We start from the raw sequence: 20,524 nt of genomic DNA on the forward strand, positions 1-20,524 counted from the left end.
GCGTCCCAGATTGCAATGGCCGTTCTGCCTCTCTTTGTCTAGCCCCTTACTTATAAACAATGCAAAAAGATGGGTGGCTCCCTCTTCTGGCCAATCACCAGTCTCCCCTGGGGCGTCACCCTCCAACTGCTACATTCAAACTTAAGATAAACAGTTCTTCTTTGTCCCTCAAGACTAGTCATAATCGTCATACATGACAACAGTTCTCCAACAAGTGGAATGTAAGTGAATGAAACTTATTGGTAATGGAAAGAGTAGAGAGGTTAGTGGAAATCCCCCCAACCCTTCCTAAAAAAATGTGATCTCCCTGTGGGAAATCTTGGCAGACTTCTTGGAGTAGAGTGAGGTAAACACAGTGATTGCATTGAATGACTTTCAATGTCAGGAAGATGGCGGTAGGTAGCTTAGTGGTTAAGAGCGTTGTGCCAGTAACCGAAAGGACGCTGGTTCTAATCCCCAAGTCGACTAGGTGAAAAATCTGCCAATGTGCCCTGGAGCAAGGCACTTAACCCTAATTGCTCCTGTAAGTCACTCTGGATAAGAATATGTAAAATGTTGCTGGTCATCAAGCACTGATGCTCCATTACACAATTTCCTGTTGTTTGATTGAGGAGGGCTGAAATATGGGAAAATTAAGTTTATTTTATTTGACACATGCATAAAACAATGGAGAACATACTAAAAAGGTTAACTGTTGAATGTTGTACTTACAGTCAATTGGATCAGTGGAGAGAAGATTATGACTTCTTGACAGGCCACGCCCTCTTAGTGTGGATAGATTGCTGTGTAGATCTCCCCCCAGCACCTGATCTATGCCAATCTCTGGCCTGCCATTCACTGAAATGTCAGAAGGAAAATAATATTCACTAAGATCACAAGATCATCTTCCAATAGCATTTTGAACATGTACTGTGTGTTTGTGAGCCATCTTCATTTGAAATAATGGTGACAACGTTAGACTTACAGATAATAATGCCTGTATTATCTGTAAGTCTAACGTTGTCACCATTATTTCAATCGAAGATGGCTCACGATTTAGGAGTATTTCGACACCCTCAACGTCACTTGGGGACATCAGAGAGAGCCCATAATAACATTGCCTGTAAGGTTCTCTGCTCATAATCTCTAAAAGTTATTGGCTACTGGCTTAGTGTTTTGTGCAAAAGTAGACCTACACCTAGTTGAAACGTATGCTACACATGCTCCACTACACAATTTCCTGTTGTTTGATCGAGGAGGGCTGAAATATGGGAAAATAACGTTTATTTAATTTGACAACTTTGACACATACATAAAACAATAGAGAACATTCTCAAAAAAAGTTTTGCATATATCCAAGGTTAACTATTGAATGTTGTACTTACAGTCAATTGGATCAGTGGAGAGAAAAGTATGACTTCCTGACAGGCCACGCCCTCTTAGTGTGGACAGATTGCTGTTGGTCATGAAATCCTGATGCTTTTTGTGTAGATCTCCCCCCAGCATCTGATCTATGTCAATCTCTGGCCTGCGTTTCACTGAAATGTCAGAAAGAATTAAATATTCACTAAGATCACAAGATCATCTTCCAATAGCATTTTGAACATGTACTGTGTGTGTGTCCCACAGGAATCTAACTAGGCGTTAAAATCAGACTTATGTGTCATGGTGTAACTGGAAGTGGCATTTACAGTTGGAATGGAGGTTGTTGCTCTTTTCTCAATGGTGCTTTTCACTGTACTGGTAGAATGGTCAGGTGTATAATGACTTGTAATTGAGGAGAATGGTGTTATCTCAAAGGTGGTGGTGGTCTTTGTTGTAGTAGAATTGTCAGGGCTAAACATACTTGAAGTTATGGATGCTGGTATCTTTTCAGTGGTTTTAATCTGTGCTCTGGAAGCACAGGCAGGAGCATTAAAACTGGAAATCGAAGATGTAGTTGGTCTCGTCTCAATGGTTGTTTTGTTACCACGGTCCTGTCCTGAGCGAGTGAAGGGACAGAAACAATCAACTTAAAGAGATAGTTTTCTACAGAAAGCCCTGTGAAGTAAACAAAGCATAGAATACGTTTGCCACGCTTCTCTAAAAACATCCCAAAATACCTTATCAATACTTAAATCAGACTTATATTGACACAATATCACTCCAGAAGATCTGTGTTTGTCTACATTTATGGAAAATAACTTTTCCCAAAGAGTTTTAGTCTAAGTTTTTACTCCCATTCTAAGTGTACGTTTTTACTCCCATTCTAAGTGTACGTTTTTACTCCAATTCTAAGTGTACGTTTTTACTCCCATTCTAAGTGTACGTTTTTACTCCCATTCTAAGTGTACGTTTTTAATCCCAATCCATACATAGTTTACTTCATAGGGCTTTCTGTAGAACCTGTATTTTAAATAAGTAGAGCTTGTATTTTAAATAAGTTAGAACACAAACCAATTAGGATTGCGGTAAAAACCCAGAAAGCTACCCCTTTAAGTCGTAGTTAAAGGTATATACAGTCAGGTCCATAAGTTTTTGGACAGTGACACAATTTGCATCATTTTGGCTCTGTACGCCACCACAATGGATTTGAAAGGAAACAATCAAGATGTGCTTTAAGTGTAGAGTTTCATCTTTAATTTAAGGCTTTTGTCAGAATTATTGGATGAACCGTGTAGGAATTACAACCATTTTTATACATAGCCCCCCAATTTTAGGGGCTCAAAAGTAATTGGACAAACTAACATAATCATACATTTAATTGTGAGTTTTAATACTTGGTTGCAAATCCTTTGCAGTCAATTACTGCCTGAAGTCTGGAACCCATAGACATCACCAGATGCTGGGTTTCTTCCCTGGTGATGCTCTGCCTTTACTGCAGCTGTCTTCAGTTCCTGCTTGTTCTTGGGGCGTTTTGCCTTCAGCAAATGAAAATCATGCTCAATTGGATTCAGGTCATGTGATTGACTTGGCCATTGCAGAACATTCCACTTCTTTGCCTTAAAAAAGTATTGGGTTGCTTTTGCAGTATGCTTCGGGTCATTGTCCATCTGCACTGTGAAACGCCGTCCAATGAGTTTTGAAGCATTTGGCTGAATCTGAGCAGATAATATAGCCCTAAACACTTCAGAATTCATCCTGCTGCTTTTGTCAGCAGTCACATCATCAATTTATACAAGGGAACCAGTTCCATTGGCAGCCATATATGCCCACGCCATAACACTACCTCCACCATGCTTCACAGATGAGGTGGTATGCTTCGGATCATCAGCAGTTCTTTCCCTTCTCCATACTCTTCCCATCATTCTGGTACAAGTTGATCTTTGTCTCATCTGTCCATAGGATGTTGATCCAGAACTGTACAGGCTTTTTTAGATGTTTTTTTGGCAAATCTGGTCTTCCTGTTTTTGAGGCTTACCAATGGTTTACATCTTGTGGTAAACCCTCTGTATTTACTCTGGTGAAGTCTTCTCCTGATTGTTGACTTTGACACAGATATGCCTACCTCCTGGAGGGTGTTCTTGATATGAACAGCTGTTGTGAAGGGTTTAAATAATCATTCTGTCATCCACCACAGTTGTTTTCCGTGGTCTTCCGGGCCTTTTGGTGTTCCTGAGCTCACCAGTGCATTCTTTCTTTTTAAGAATGTACCAAATAGTTGATTTGGCCACACATAATGTTTTTGCTATCTCTCTGATGGGTTTGTTTTGATTTTTCAGCCTAATGATGGCTTGCATCACTGGCAGTAACAGCTATTAGGACTTCATATTGAGGGTTAACAGCAACATATTCCAAATGCAAATGCCACACTTGAAATCAACTCTAGATATTTTATCTGCTCACTTGTAAATGAACTAATGAGGGACTAACACACACCTGGCCATGGAACAGCTGAGCAGCCAATTGTCCAATTACTTTTGGTTCCTTAAAAAGGGGGGGACCACATATAAAAAGTGCTGTAATTCCTACACCGTTCACCCGATTTGGATGTAAAGACCCTCAAACTAAAGCTGAAAGTCTGCACTTTCTGCTCATATTCATTATTTAATTTCAACTCCAATATGCTGTGGTAGACAGCTAAAATAAGAATAACTTGGTCAATGTCCAAATATTTATGGACATGACTGTATATTAATTAAAGGTGTAGACAGAGGCAGTTAGAGCTTGAATGGAGGAATGTGTTTTTTCCTCAACATCTTTCTCCTCAACATGCAGGGCTGCAGGTGCAAGAGCCACGGTTTTGTCTTTGCACTGACTTGTGGATGTGACATTGGTAGGAGCAGCTGTAGTCGGGCTGGAAGAGGTTTTCCCAACATTATATTCCTCCTGTACGAGACAGAGAAAGATAGAATAGGAGAGCGAGGGCGATGGGGCAGGGAAACACATTTAGCTTTCAAATTTAAAGCCACAATCTGTAACTTTGGCAACAAGACAAAGATAAAGTACTTGCTCTCACTTTGAAAGCACTTTAACCCATTCATGTAGCCTAATATTTACGACTTCACCAACTAGTACAAATGAGATTGCGAGGACCGTTTTAACACACCATCAGACAGACAACTGATCTCACCCAGCTCTTGGACAAGGTGTGGTTGATATTTTTTGAGACACTTGTAGAAGGCTGCTTTTACTTTTGCTCCTCCAGAGCGACAACAGTCGTACAAATCTCTCATTTGATCCTGGGAGGTATTTTCTTTGTGGATTTTATTGTAAGCCTCCTGTTGTATCATGCCCTTGTCAAGCAGGTAATCTGCTATAGGCATTAACCTGTTGATCCTCATAATGAGTTCACACCTGTGCTGATCCACAAACGCAGCACCTTGGATTCAGATAAGGAAAAGAAAGTGTTTGGGAAGACTTAGAGGAATTTTCTTTTTCAGAGAAGTGTATTTTTCACAAGTTACAACAAATATATATTTTTAAGAAATGCAAATATGTAAAACAAAATATTTAAAAAATAGTAATATTTTAGTCTTAACTTTGGGATTGCCACAAAACTGCACCTCACCTCAACATTTTTCTAGTATCTGTATAAGACGAATGGGCCCTCTCAAATTGTCCAAAGGTAAATAAAAGTAGGTATTTCATCTCTTACTTACCCTGGGTGATTTCATCTTGATCACTGTCTATATTTATAAACTACAGTGAGGGAAAAAAGTATTTGATCCCCTGCTGATTTTGTACGTTTGCCCACTGACAAAGAAATGATCAGTCTATAATTTTAATGGTAGGTTTATTTGAACAGTGAGAGACAGAATAACAACAAAAAAATGCAGAAAAACGCATGTCAAAAATGTTATAAATTGATTTGCATTTTAATGAGGGAAATAAGTATTTGACCCCCTCTCAATCAGAAAGATTTCTGGCACCCAGGTGTCTTTTATACAAGTAACGAGCTGAGATTAGGAGCACACTCTTAAAGGGAGTGCTCCTAATCTCAGTTTGTTACCTGTATAAAAGACACCTCTCCACAGAAGCAATCAATCAATCAGATTCCAAACTCTCCACCATGGCCAAGACCAAAGGGCTCTCCAAGGATGTCAGGGACAAGATTGTAGACCTACACAAGGCTGGAATGGGCTACAAGACCATCGCCAAGCAGCTTGGTGAGAAGTTGACAACAGTTGGTGCGATTATTCGCAAATGAAAGAAACACAAAATAACTCAATCTTCCTCGGCCTGGGGCTCCATGCAAGATCTCACCTCATGGAGTTGCAATGATCATGAGAACGGTAAGGAATCAGCCCAGAACTACACGGGAGGATCTTGACAATGATCTCAAGGCAGCTGGGACCATAGTCACCAAGAAAACAATTGGTGACACACTACGCCGTGAAGGACTGAAATCCTGCAGCGCCCGCAAGGTCCCGCTGCTCAAGAAAGCACATATATATGCCTGTCTGAAGTATGCCAATGAACATCTGAATGATTCAGAGGAGAACTGGGTGAAAGTGTTGTGGTCAGATGAGACCAAAATGGAGCTCTTTGGCATCAACTCAACTCGCCGTGTTTGGAGGAGGAGGAATGCTGCCTATGACCCCAAGAACACCATCCCCACCGTCAAACATGGAGGTGGAAACATTATGCTTTGGGGGTGTTTTTCTGCTAAGGGGACAGGACAACTTCACCGCATCAAAGGGATGATGGACGGCGCCATGTACCGTCAAATCTTGGGTGAGAACCTCCTTCCCTCAGCCAGGGCATTGAAAATGGGTCGTGGATGGGTATTCCAGCATGACAATGACCCAAAACACACGGCCAAGGCAACAAAGGAGTGGCTCAAGAAGAAGCACATTAAGGTCCTGGAGTGGCCTAGCCAGTCTCCAGACCTTAATCCCATAGAAAATCTGTGGAGGGAGCTGAAGGTTCGAGTTGCCAAACGTCAGCCTCGAAACCTTAATGACTTGGAGAAGATCTGCAAAGAGGAGTGGGACAAAATCCCTCCTGAGATGTGTGCAAACCTGGTGGCCAACTACAAGAAACGTCTGACCTCTGTGATTGCCAACAAGAGTACTAAGTCATGTTTTGCAGAGGGGTCAAATACTTATTTCTCTCATTAAAATGCAAATAAATTTATAAAATGTTTGACATGTATTTTTCTGGATTTTTTGTTGCTGTTATTCTGTCTCTCACTGTTCAAATAAACCTACCATTAAAATTATAGACTGATCATTTCTTTGTCAGTGGGCAAACGTACAATATCAGCAGGGGATCAATTACTTTTTTCCCTCACTGTATATTACAGATGCAGAGATCCGATACTAGTGTGAGTGATCAGATACATTATCTATCAGCTATAAGGTACTACTCAGTACCTTATAACAAAGCCATTAAAAAATACAGAAAGTAGATTAAATTGAACAACTATTTTCTTCAAACAAATGCACCAGTTGTCCCTGTCTTGGAAAAAACAATAGTACATTTACAATGACAGTCATGATTAAAGTATAATACAGTTCAAATACATACATGAACAATATATAATCTCTTTGCTTGTTATCTTGTTCCTTTCCAGTTTTTTTAAAGAGCAATGATATGGCTGTGATTTGGATGCACTTATCTTTTTTTGAGTTGTCTGGCTTACGTCACCCCCCAGGCTGGAGCCTACGTCGTATCTGCCAGAGTGTCGGGAGCGCCACCTCTTCCCGAGGTGTTCCAGCCGCTCTCCCGACCGATGTCCCTCTAGGCCGCCCCAGCCAAAGGCACGGGAGCGTCGGGTCCACTTCTGCTCCCCAGAGCGGCCTAGCTCCCAAGCAGATGAAGACAACTACAGAGTGCACAGCCCAAGGTCTGCACCCTCGGCAGGTAGCCTGGTGGGTAGGAACGTTGGGCCAATAACCACAGGTTACCTGACAAGGTAAAAATCTGTCGTTCTGCCCATGAGCAAGGGCGTGGATGTGGATTAAGGCAGCCCCCCGCACCTCTCTGATTCAGAGGGGTTGTGTTAAATGCGGAAGACACATTTCAGTTGAATGCATTCAGTTGTACAACTGACTAGGTATCCCCCTTTCCCGTTTCCTTAGCCAGCTCCTTGACTAGCCACAGTTAAGCAGATCCGCTCCAGTCGTGGAGCCACAGCCAGCTGCTGCCGTGGGGGTCTGTTCTGGTTGCCGTATGGAGTCATTCTCTCCTCCCAGTGGGGATCCCCTGCTAGTTGAGGCAGACGCTCGGGTGCCTGAGGTTCGACTGTCTGCTACTCTGTAACCTTCAGCCACAATACTCCACCTGCTTTCCCTCAAGAGCCCCTCACTGCTCCTGGCCAAGAGCTCTAGCCCACGCTGAATTTGTTGCCCGCTCCTTGGATGGAGCCACAGCCTGCAGCTACTGCAGAGGTCAAATACAGTCCAGACGTTGGGGCATCTCCAGTCACAGCCTGGTGGGACCTGCCGGTCCCTGCTGGCCCACCTGCTAGCACCATGAAAGTTCCTGCCCGAGAGTCCTGCTACCGCCAGACCTCGCCTCAGGGAACCTGCCAGATATCACCCCGGGTGACCCACCAGAAGTCACCTCTGATGTCTCTCCTAACCTAGTTGTCTAGTTCCTTTCCTTCCTGGTAGGGTCAGAGTTCCCTTCCTTCCCGGTAGGGTTACAATTCCCTTCCTACCCGGTAGAGTTTTGGGCCTACCTGTGTCCAGGCTTTGAGTGTCCTGCCCCTCAAGTAGGTCCAGTGTATCCTGCCTCTATTGTAGGTTTAGAGTTCCCTTCCTTCCCAGTAGGGTCAGAGTTCCCTTCCTTCCCAGTAGGGTCAGAGTTCCCCTCCTTCCTGGTAGGGTCAGGTTTAGAGTTCCATGCCATCCCAGTAGGGCAAGTATGTCCTGACCCTCAAGTAGGTCTAGTGTATCCTGCCCTTCATGGACTGCAGACCCCCTCCTTATTGGGTACGCAGCGTCCTAGCCCGCAAGGCTTAGAGCCCCCTGCCATGCTAGGCTCTAAGTTAGCTGCCCCGTCTGCAGGTCTGCAGTCTTTTGACCTGCTCAGATCGCAGCCTCCTGCCTTAGTTGGTAGGCAGTTGCCTAGCCCACCAGGTTTGGAGCCTCCTGCCCTGCTAGGCCCAAAGTTAATTGTACTTGGCTCGCAGTCTCCAGACATAGTCAGCCCACAGCTCCTTAGCTCACCAGGCTTGAGCCTCCTGCCATGCTAAGCCACACGTTACCTGTGTTAGATTCTCAGTCCTCAGCCCTCGTCTGCCCCCAGTCCCTAGCACTTGGTCATTGGTATCCAGCTGCACTAGGTCTGTTGTTTCCAGCATTTGTCTGCCCTCAGTCCCTAGCCCAGGTGGGTCATCAGGCTCCTTCCCCGCTAGGCTCAAAGGAGTCAGTTTCCCTGTCATTTCCAGAGTCAGTTACACTGGCAGGTCCAAAGTTGTTCTCCCTGTCAGATCCAGAGTCAGTTTCCCTGTCAGGTCCAGTGTCAGTTACACTGGCAGGTCCAAAGTCGTTCTCCCTGTCAGATCCAGAGTCGTTCTCCCTGGCAGGTCCAGAGTCATTCTCCCTGTCAGGTTCAGAGTCGTTCTCCTTGTCAGGTCCAGAGTCAGTTTCCCTGTCAGGTCCAGCGTTTGCAGCCTCCCACCCTACCTGGCTTGAAGTCCTCAGATTTAGTAGTGGGTTCCAAGTCCCCTGCCCTGCTAGGCCCTCAGCTCCCTGACCTGGGGGAACCACCCTGACCTGGCAGACCTGCTGTCTCTAGTTCTGGGGGGCCGCCCGCCTCCTGCCTTGGATGACCCTCAGCCCTTCCCACGTGGGAGACCACCTGACCTCGTCTCTGGGGCCCAGCCGGCCACTGTCTCCAGATCCCTGATGATCCTCGCCCAGGGATCCCCACATGCTCCACTTTGGGAGTCATCACTTTCAGTAGTGGTGAAAGAGTCACCAGCCTCAGCCGCAGACAGTGAGCTGCCAACGACAGTTGTGGCCGGCATGCCACATTCCTCCGCCGCAGTGTTGTTGTTTTTATCGCACTGCTTTGCTTTATCTTGGCCAGGTCGCAGTTGTAAATGAGAACTTGTTCTCAACTGGTTTACCTGGTTAAATAAAGGTTAAATAAAAAAAATAAAAATAAAACAAAGTAGGCGAGCCACCTGCTTCAGCCATGTATTGCACTCAGCGTCTAAGAATGTAGCCCATCTGCCCTGCACCAGCTGAGTTAGAGGGCCCTCCCCCATGTGGTGGCCCAGGAATGTCTCCTCGTATCTATGTACCTACCCTGCCGGGTAAGATAAGGCATGCTAGAAATAAGCTTCCTCTCGAGGACTGCGGCTTTTCAGAGATTTCTGCCCTTTAAATACTGTGGCCCCCATTAGAGACTGTGCCATTTAGGTTAGAGGCCTTTTCGTGGATGTTAATACTTCCATAAGAAATATTAGGATCGCTGTATAAAGGCTGTCCTTCTCCTTTCCTCATTTCCTCTCTACCTAACTTCCCCTCACAGTCCCTTCAGTTTCCCTTAAGTCCCGTTCCTTTGGCTGCTCAGCCTACTTAAGTTATCTCTCACCCATGATAGCCCTGCCATTCGCAACCAATCAGAGGGCTTGGAAATGCGCATCTGGACAATGCTCCCACCAACTCAGGCAGAGCGTTACCGTAGTCCGAATGGAAAAGACTGAGGACATTTTATTGTCGACAGTAACATGAATGTCTGAATGTTGTGCGTGTATCGAAATAACCACAACAATAAGATTCCAAGTCATTCAGATTATAAAAATCATATTAACATTCTCAAATAGAAACAGCTGTTCCTGTCTGGTGGTGACTATCAAGAGTACATTGATGGGCCTCAACATCATGTTCTAACCGGACAGCACTATAGAAGACAGAACCAAACCAATCAGTTTTAAGTATATAGTAGGTGAGGGCATTCACAGCCGACCGCTCAGATGAGTGAGGGCATACCAGCCAACTGTTTTTACGTGGTCCTTCTAGACAGGTTTAGTGACCAACAGTTTTTTACATGGTCCTTATTTTCTCAGGATTTAGCAACCAATAGCTTTTACAGTAATAGAACAATTGCTCACTCACTGAATATCTAGCTATACCCTTGAAACATGCTCAGATCCCACTAGTCTGAAAATAAAACAATCCCCTCCCCCCAGCTTTTGATCCTTTAAACACATAAACAAAATGCATTTGTCTAATCCCTTTAATAAAAATGTTATACAGAATACATGGAATAATTATGAACGTGCATATAGCACTTTATTGTTACAATGAAGCATGGCTTTGAACAGATATTTTATTTTGACTGGCTATATGCCACCTTAAAACAACAGGCAGGTCCCTACAGCATAGAAGTATATTACATCATCATTTTCAAAGGCTGATAGGAAGCTGTATAAATCTTGTAGAATTATACTTTAATAAAACTGCAATGGAAATAACCAACACATTACTTTTCAAATGAGCTATTATTTCTAATAATAGTAGTAAGTTCAATGCACAGTTCTCCAACAAGGAGAATGTAAGTGAATTAAACTTATTGGTAATGGAAAGAGTAGAGAGGTTAGTGGAAATCCCCCCAACCCTTCCTAAAAAATGATGATATCCTTTTGGGTAACGATGGCAGACTTCCTGGAGTAGACTGAGGTAAACACAGTGATTGCATTGAATGACTTTCAGTGTCATGGAAGATGTTGCTGGTCATCAAGCTCTGATGCTCCATTACACGATTTCGTGTTGTTTGATTGAGGAGGGCTGAAATATGGGAAAATTAAGTTTATTTTATTTGACAATTTTGACACATACATAAAACAATAGAGAACATACTAAAAAGGTTAACTGTTGAATGTTGTACTTACAGTCGATTGGATCAGTGGAGAGAAGATTATGACTTCTTGACAGGCCACGCCCTCTTAGTGTGGATAGATTGCTGTGTAGATCTCCCCCCAGCATCTGATCTATGCCAATCTCTGGTCTGTCATTCACTGAAATGTCAGAAGGAATAGAATATTCACTAAGATTGCAAGATCATCTTCCAATAGCATTTTGAACATGTACTGTGTGTGCGTGAACCATCTTCGATTGAAATAATGGTGACAACGTTAGACTTACAGATAATAATGCCTGTATTATCTGTAAGTCTAACGTTGTCACCATTATTTCAATCGAAGATGGCTCACGATTTAGGAGTATTTCGACACCCTCAACGTCACTTGGGGACGTCAGAGAGAGCCCATAATAACATTGCCTGTAAGGTTCTCTGCTCATATTGTCTAAAAGTTATTGGCTACTGGCTTAGTGTTTTGTGCAAAAGTAGACCTACACCTAGTTGAAACGTATGCTACACATGCTCCACTACACAATTTCCTGTTGTTTGATCGAGGAGGGCTGAAATATGGGAAAATAACGTTTATTTAATTTGACAACTTTGACACATACATAAAACAATAGAGAACATACTCAAAAAAAGTTTTGCATATATCCAAGGTTAACTATTGAATGTTGTACTTACAGTCAATGGGATCAGTGGAGAGAAAAGTATGACTTCCTGACAGGCCACGCCCTCTTAGTGTGGACAGATTGCTGTTGGTCATGAAATCCTGATGCTTCTTGTGTAGATCTCCCCCCAGCATCTGATCTATGTCAATCTCTGGCCTGCGTTTCACTGAAATGTCAGAAAGAATTAAATATTCACTAAGATCACAAGATCATCTTCCAGTATCATTTTGAACATGTACTGTGTGTGTGTCCCACAGGAATCTATCTAGGCATTAAAATCAGACTTATGTGTCATAGTGTAACTGGAAGTGGCATTTACAGTTGGAATGGAGGATGTTGCTTTTTTCTCAATGGTGGTTTTCACTGTACTGGTAGAATGGTCAGGTGTATAATGACTTGTATTTAAGGAGAATGGTGTTATCTCAAAGGTGGTGGTGGTCTTTGTTCTAGTAAAATTGTCAGGGCTAAACATACTTGAAGTTATGGATGTTGGTATCTTTTCAGTGGTTTTCATCTGTGCTCTGGAAGCACAGGCAGGAGCATTAAAACTGGAAATCAAAGATGTAGTTGGTCTCGTCTCAATGGTTGTTTTGTTACCATGGTCCTGTCCTGAGCGAGTGAAGGGACAGAAACAATCAACTTAAAGAGATAGTTTTCTACAGAAAGCCCTGTGAAGTAAACAAAGCATAGAATACGTTTGCCACGCTTCTCTATAAACATCCCAAAATAACTTATCAATACTTAAATCAGTACGTTTTTACCCCCAAACCATACATAGTTTACTTCATAGGGCTTTCTGTAGAACCTGTATTTTAAATAAGTAGAGCTTGTATTTTAAATAAGTTAGAACACAAACCAATTATGATTGCGGTAAAACCCCAGAAAGTTACCCTTTAAAGTCAAAGTTAAAGGTATATATATATTAATTAAAGGTGCACTCATTTTCCACAGTGACAATGTCAATCTGACCTACCTATGTTAGTAGAGTTGACAGAGGCAGTTGGAGCTGGAATGGAGGAAAGTGTTTTCTCCTCAACATGCAGGGCTGCAGGGGCAAGAGCCACGGTTTCGTCATTGCACTGACTTGTGGATGTGACATTGGTAGGAGCAGCTGTAGTCGGGCTGGAAGAGGTTTTCCCAACATTATATTCCTCCTCTATGAGACAGAGAAAGATAGAAAAGGAGAGTGAGAGAGGTGGCGCAGGGAAACCAATTTAGCCTTCAAATTTAAAGCCACAATCTGTAACTTTGGCAACAAGACAAAGATAATTGATTTAAAAAATGTTTTTCGTAAATTATATCATAGGTAGGACTGGTGGAGTTATGTCGCACATGCTGCTAACAAAAACATATATAAATGTCTTCTCTACCCAAAATTCCAACCAAATAATTGCAGCATTACTGCAAAAATGGAAGAGGAAAGTGGAAGCAGGAAAAAGTAAGGAACTTGTCTGTCGGTCCTGCATTAAAGAACATAATTGGTTAAAGAAAATTGTGATAAATAAAAAAGTATACCAGTTTAAATTTAAGGACCAAAGGATTTACAGCCGTCCCATATAGATTGCAAAATAGTTGGGAAGAGTTTTTTGATATACCGATTCCATGGCATAGTGTTTATGAACAGATACACAAAACGACGCAGAATTGAAAACGTATAATTTTTCAATTTAAATGATTATACAAAATTCTTGCTACCAATAGAATGTTATTTATATGGGGGATACAATCTTCCCAGCTCTGCAGATTTTGCTGCGAAGAGAATCATTAGATCATTTGTTTTGGTACTGTCCATTTGTAGCTTGTTTTTGGACACAGGTCCAAGAATGGCTGAAGGATTGCAATATTTTACTGGAGCTAACCCTGCAGATAGCACTACTGGGTGATCTGAAAAGTCATAGTCAATTGATCAATAAAATAATAAAACTTTTAACAAAAATGTATATTTTCAATTTACAATCTGTAGAAACAATGAGAATAGAAGGGTTCAGAACTTTTGTGAAACATCACAGTACAGTTGAAAAATATATGGCAAATAGAAATCCAATATGGATGGTGTTAAGAGATAGATGGGAGGTGTTGAATGGAGCTGAAGGATGGGACTAATAACAACTAACAACAACTAATAACAACAAGATAACTAATGTAAAGCATACTGTGTCCATAATAAGTACAGTGGGGAAAAAAAGTATTTAGTCAGCCACCAATTGTGCAAGTTCTCCCACTTAAAAAGATGAGAGAGGCCTGTAATTTTCATCATAGGTACACGTCAACTATGACAGACAAAATGAGGAAAAAAAATCCAGAAAATCACATTGTAGGATTTTTAATGAATTTATTTGCAAATTATGGTGGAAAATAAGTATTTGGTCAATAACAAAAGTTTCTCAATACTTTGTTATATACCCTTTGTTGGCAATGACACAGGTCAAACGTTTTCTGTAAGTCTTCACAAGGTTTTCACACACTGTTGCTGGTATTTTGGCCCATTCCTCCATGCAGATCTCCTCTAGAGCAGTGATGTTTTGGGGCTGTCGCTGGGCAACACGGACTTTCAACTCCCTCCAAAGATTTTCTATGGGGTTGAGATCTGGAGACTGGCTAGGCCACTCCAGGACCTTGAAATGCTTCTTACGAAGCCACTACTTCGTTGCCCGGGCGGTGTGTTTGGGATCATTGTCATGCTGAAAGACCCAGCCACATTTCATCTTCAATGCCCTTGCCGATGGAAGGAGGTTTTCACTCAAAATCTCACGATACATGGCCCCATTCATTCTTTCCTTTACACGGATCAGTCGTCCTGGTCCCTTTGCAGAAAAACAGCCCCAAAGCATGATGTTTCCACCCCAATGCTTCACAGTAGGTATGGTGTTCTTTGGATGCAACTCAGCATTCTTTGTCCTCCAAACACGACGAGTTGAGTTTTTACCAAAAAGTTATATTTTGGTTTCATCTGACCATATGACATTCTCCCAATCCTCTTCTGGATCATCCAAATGCATTCTAGCAAACTTCAGACGGGCCTGGACATGTACTGGCTTAAGCAGGGGGACACGTCTGGCACTGCAGGATTTGAGTCCCTGGCGGCGTAGTGTGTTACTGATGGTAGGCTTTGTTACTTTAGTCCCAGCTCTCTGCAGGTCATTCACTAGGTCCCCCCGTGTGGTTCTGGGATTTTTGCTCACCGTTCTTGTGATCATTTTGACCCCACGGGGTGAGATCTTGCGTGGAGCCCCAGATCGAGGGAGATTATCAGTGGTCTTGTATGTCTTCCATTTCCTAATAATTGCTCCCACAGTTGATTTCTTCAAACCAAGCTGCTTACCTATTGCAGATTCAGTCTTCCCAGCCTGGTGCAGGTCTACAATTTTGTTTCTGGTGTCCTTTGACAGCTCTTTGGTCTTGGCTATAGTGGAGTTTGGAGTGTGACTGTTTGAGGTTGTGGACAGGTGTCTTTTATACTGATAACAAGTTCAAACAGGTGCCATTAATACAGGTAACGAGTGGAGGACAGAGGAGCCTCTTAAAGAAGAAGTTACAGGTCTTATTTTCCACCATAATTTGCAAATAAATTCATTAAAAATCCTACAATGTGATTTTCTGGAAAACATTTTCTCAATTTGTCTGTCATAGTTGACGTGTACCTATGATGAAAATTACAGGCCTCTCTCATCTTTTTAAGTGGGAGAACTTGCACAATTGGTGGCTGACCAAATACTTTTTTTCCCAACTGTATATAGGTTATAGGTTGAGAGCTTTTGTGAAAAGCACAGTTAGAAAGATATAGCATATAGAAGCAAAACGGATGGACATCCTGAAAATGATCAGAGAAGGTTGAGGGTAGAGGAAGTTCAGGAGTAAAAACAAACAAAATATAATTATTATAAAATTGACTGTGTCCATAAAATTTATATAGTATATATAAGCTGGAAGTAGAAGCCTAAGCGTTGTTGTTCACTAGTTTACTCCAATTAGGCAAAGGGTGGTGGGGTTGGAAAGCAATAAAATACATTTATAGAATAAAGGAAATACATTTTTAAAAAGGATATGTATATATATATGTGTGTATATGTATTTATATGTATGTGTATATGCATGTGTATGTATGTATATGTATATATAAATATTTGCGAGATAAAAAAACATATGTGGGATTGGAAGTGATGCAGACAATTACATTGATGGAAGTTACAATCTATCTGCAAAATTAAAGCTGATCTACCCCCTAAAAAAAGAAAATACATTTAAAAAGAAAAAAAGAAAACAAAAAACATTAAAAACATTTAAAAAAAAAATAAAAATAAAAATAGACAAAGATAAAGTACTTGCTCTCACTTCGAAAGCAGTGTAACCCATTCATGTAGCCTAATATTTACGATTTCAACAACTGGTAAATATGAGATTGCGAGGACCATTTTAACACACCATCAGACAGACAACTGATCTTACCCAGCTCTTGGACAAGGTGTGGTTGATATTTTTTCAGACACTTGTAGAAGGCTGCTTTTACTTTTGCTCCTCCAGAGCGACAACAGTCGTACAAATCTCTCATTTGATCCTGGGAGGTCTTTTCTTTGTGGATTTTATTGTAAGCCTCCTCTTGTATCATGCCCTTGTCAAGCAGGTAATCTGCTATGGGCATTACCATGTTGATCCTCATAATGAGTTCACACCTGTGCTTATCCACAAACGCAGCACCTTGGATTCAGATGAGAAAAATAAAACATAGTGTTTGGGAAGACTTAGAGGAATTTTTATTTTTCAGAGAAGTGTATTTTACACAAGTTACAACAAATGTATCTTTTTAAGAAATGCAAATATGTAAAAAAAAAAAAAAAAAATATATATATATATATATATATATATATATATATATATATATATATATATATACTGCTCAAAAAATAAAGAGAACACTTAAACAACACATCCTAGATCTGAATGAATGAAATAATCTTATTAAATACTTTTTTCTTTACATAGTTGAATGTGCTGACAACAAAATCACACAAAAATTATCAATGGAAATCAAATTTATCAACCCATGGAGGTCTGGATTTGGAGTCACCCTCAAAATTAAAGTGGAAAACCACACTACAGGCTGATCCAACTTTGATGTAATGTCCTTAAAACAAGTCAAAATGAGGCTCAGTAGTGTGTGTGGCCTCCACGTGCCTGTATGACCTCCCTACAACGCCTGGGCATGCTCCTGATGAGGTGGCGGATGGTCTCCTGAGGGATCTCCTCCCAGACCTGGACTAAATCCGCCAACTCCTGGACAGTCTGTGGTGCAACGTGGTGTTGGTGGATGGAGCGAGACATGATGTCCCAGATGTGCTCAATTGGATTCAGGTCTGGGGAATGGGCGGTCCATAGCATCAATGCCTTCCTCTTGCAGGAACTGCTGACACACTCCAGCCACATGAGGTCTAGCATTGTCTTGCATTAGGAGGAACCCAGGGCCAACCGCACCAGCATATGGTCTCACAAGGGGTCTGAGGATCTCATCTCAGTACCTAATGGCAGTCAGGCTACCTCTGGCGAGCACATGGAGGGCTGTGCGGCCCCCCAAAGAAATGCCACCCCACACCATGACTGACCCACCGCCAAACCGGTCATGCTGGAGGATGTTGCAGGCAGCAGAACGTTCTCCACGGCGTCTCCAGACTCTGTCACGTCTGTCACATGTGCTCAGTGTGAACCTGCTTTCATCTGTGAAGAGCACAGGGAGCAATTTGCCAATCTTGGTGTTCTCTGGCAAATGCCAAACGTCCTGCACGGTGTTGGGCTGTAAGCACAACCCCCACCTGTGGACGTCGGGCCCTCATACCACCCTCATGGAGTCTGTTTCTGACCGTTTGAGCAGACACATGCACATTTGTGGCCTGCTGGAGGTCATTTTGCAGGGCTCTGGCAGTGCTCCTCCTGCTCCTCCTTGCACAAAGGCGGAGGTGGCAGTCCTGCTGCTGGGTTGTTGCCCTCCTACGGCCTCCTCCACGTCTCCTGATGTACTGGCCTGTCTCCTGGTAGCGCCTCCATGCTCTGGACACTACGCTGACAGACACAGCAAACCTTCTTGCCACAGCTCGCATTGATGTGCCATCCTGGATGAGCTGCACTACCTGAGCTACTTGTGTGGGTTGTAGACTCCGTCACATGCTACCACTAGAGTGAAAGCACCGTCAGCATTCAAAAGTGACCAAAACATCAGCCAGGAAGCATAGGAACTGAGAAGTGGTCTGTGGTCACCACCTGCAGAACCACTTCTTTATTGGGGGTGTCTTGCTAATTGCCTATAATTTCCACCTGTTGTCTATTACATTTGCACAACAGCATGTGAAATTTATTGTCAATCAGTGTTGCTTCCTAGGTGGACAGTTTGATTTCACAGAAGTGTGATTGACTTAGAGTTACATTGTGTTGTTTAAGTGTTCCCTTAATTTTTTTGAGCAGTGTCTATATATACAGTGCTATGAAAAAGTATTTTCCCCCTTTCTAATTTTCTCTACTTTTGCATATTTGTGATACTGAATGTTATCAGATCTTCAACCAAAACCTAATATTAGATAAAGGGAACATAAGTGGACAAATAACACAACAATTACATATTTATTTTATAAACAAAGTTATGCAACACCCAATTCCCCTGTGTGAAAAAGTAATTGCCCCATTACACTCAATAACTGGTTGTGCCACCTTTAGCTGCAATGACTCCAACCAAGATGGGTCCCATTATGCCTGGCGAAAACCAAACACTGCATTCCACAGTAAGAACATCATACCAAAGGTCAGCATGGTGGTGGTGTGATGGTTTGGGGATGCTTTGCTGCCTCAGGACCTGGATAACTTGCCTTAATAGAAGGAAACATGAATTCTGCTTTGTATCAGATAATTCTACAGGAGAATGTCAGACCATCCGTCTGTGAGCTGAAGCTGAAGCGCAGCTGGGTCATGCAGCAAGACAATGATCCAAAACACACAATCAAGTCTACATGAAAATTGCTAAAAAGCAACAAATTGGAAGTTTTGGAATGGCCTAGTCAAAGTCCAGACCTAATCCCAATTGAGATGTTGTGGCAGGACTTGAAACAAGCAGTTCATGCTTGAAAACCCACACGTCACTGAGTTAAAGCAGTTCTGCATGGAAGAGTGGGCCAACATTCCTCCACAGCGATGTGAGAGACTGATCAACAACTACAGGAAGCATTTGGTTGGAGTCATTGCAGCTATATGTGGCACAACCAGTTATTGAGTGTAAGGGGGCAATTACTTTTTCACACAGAGGAATTGGGTATTGCATAACTTTGTTTAAATAAATGAAATAAATATGTTATTGTTGTGTTATTTGTCCACTTACAGTATGTTCCCTTTATCGAGTATTAGGTTTTGGTTGAAGATCTGATAACATTCAGTATCACAAATATGCAAAAGTAGAGAAAATTAGAAAGGGGGCAAATACTTTTTCATAGCACTGTATATTATAGCGTCAACTATTGCTTTGGGATTGCCACAAAGCTGCACCTGACATTACATTTTTTCTAGTGCCTTTAAATGATCAATGGGCCCTCTCAAATTGTCCAAAGGTAAATAAAAGTAGGTATTTAATCTCTTACTTACCCTGGGTGATTTCATCTTGATCACCGTCCATATGTATAAACTATATCACAGATGCAGATATCTGATGCTAGTGGGAGTGATCAGATATATTATCTATCAGCTATAAGGGACTACTCCGCAACCAGTAACAAAGCCATTAAAAAAGATTAAATTGAACAGCTATTTTCTTCAAACAAATGCACCAGTTGTCCCTGTCTTGGAAAAAACAATAGTACATTTACAATGACAGTCATGAATAAAGTATAATAAAGTTCAAATACTTACATTAACAATATATAATCTCTTTGCTTGTTGTCTTGTTCCTATCAAGTTTTTTAAAGAGCAATGATATGGCTGTGATTTGGATGCACTGATCTCTTATTGAGTTGTCTGGCTTACGTCACCTGCATTTACGTAACCTGCTTTTCCTCTTCCAAGGAACCAAAAATAAGATAAGCATTTTTCTTTAGAACTATGCACCTCTGTACATGTCTTGTTTCCCAAGAAATGATTGCTCTAAGCAACAACTAATAACAATAAGATACCTATTGTAAAGCATACCGTGTCCATAATAAGTATATAAGTTATATGTAGAGAGTTTTTGTGAAAGAGCACAGTTAGAAAGATATGGCATATAGAAGCAAACCGAATGGACATCCTGAAAATGATCGGAGAGGTTGAGGGTAGAGGGAAGTTCAGAAGTAAAAACAAACAAAATACAATTATTGTAAAATTGACTGTGTCCGTAAAGTGTATATAGTATTTATAAGCTGAAAGTAGAGGCCTAAGTGTTGTTGTTCACTAGTTTACTCCAATTACTCCTGAGTGGCGCAGTGGTCTAAGGCACTGCATCGCAGTGCTAACTGTGCCACTAGAGATCCTGGTTCGAATCCAGGCTCTGTCGCAGCCGGCCGCGACCGGGAGACTCATGGGCGGCGCACAATTGGCCCAGCGTCGACCAGGGTAGGGGAGGGAATGGCCGCCAGGGATGTAGCTCAGTTGATAGAGCATGGCGATTGCAACGCCAGGGTTGTGGGTTT

The 20,524-nt window shown here is 42.0% G+C and overlaps 2 protein-coding genes across 2 annotated transcripts; both read right to left on the minus strand.

The window, feature by feature from the left end:
* Positions 1–543: 543 nt before the first annotated feature.
* LOC121572797 lies at positions 544–4,529 on the minus strand. The gene is made up of 4 exons (XM_045222342.1): positions 4,218–4,529; positions 1,826–1,960; positions 1,365–1,517; positions 544–837 (listed from the first exon to the last, which is right to left on the minus strand). The coding sequence occupies exons 1-4, from the start codon at positions 4,345–4,347 to the stop codon at positions 644–646; spliced, it is 612 nt and encodes a 203-aa protein (XP_045078277.1). The 5' UTR covers positions 4,348–4,529; the 3' UTR covers positions 544–643.
* A 6,062-nt stretch (positions 4,530–10,591) lies between these two features.
* Positions 10,592–19,830, minus strand: LOC121572796. Its single transcript, XM_041884828.1, has 8 exons — positions 19,770–19,830; positions 19,506–19,572; positions 16,338–16,586; positions 12,865–13,047; positions 12,366–12,500; positions 11,905–12,057; positions 11,252–11,377; positions 10,592–11,147 (listed from the first exon to the last, which is right to left on the minus strand). Exons 2-8 carry the CDS (start codon positions 19,534–19,536, stop codon positions 10,957–10,959), a joined length of 1,068 nt encoding a protein of 355 aa, XP_041740762.1. The 5' UTR covers positions 19,537–19,572; positions 19,770–19,830; the 3' UTR covers positions 10,592–10,956.
* Positions 19,831–20,524: the final 694 nt, after the last annotated feature.

Source organism: Coregonus clupeaformis, chromosome 8, assembly GCF_020615455.1.
Source record: "Coregonus clupeaformis isolate EN_2021a chromosome 8, ASM2061545v1, whole genome shotgun sequence".
NCBI lineage: Eukaryota > Metazoa > Chordata > Actinopteri > Salmoniformes > Salmonidae > Coregonus > Coregonus clupeaformis.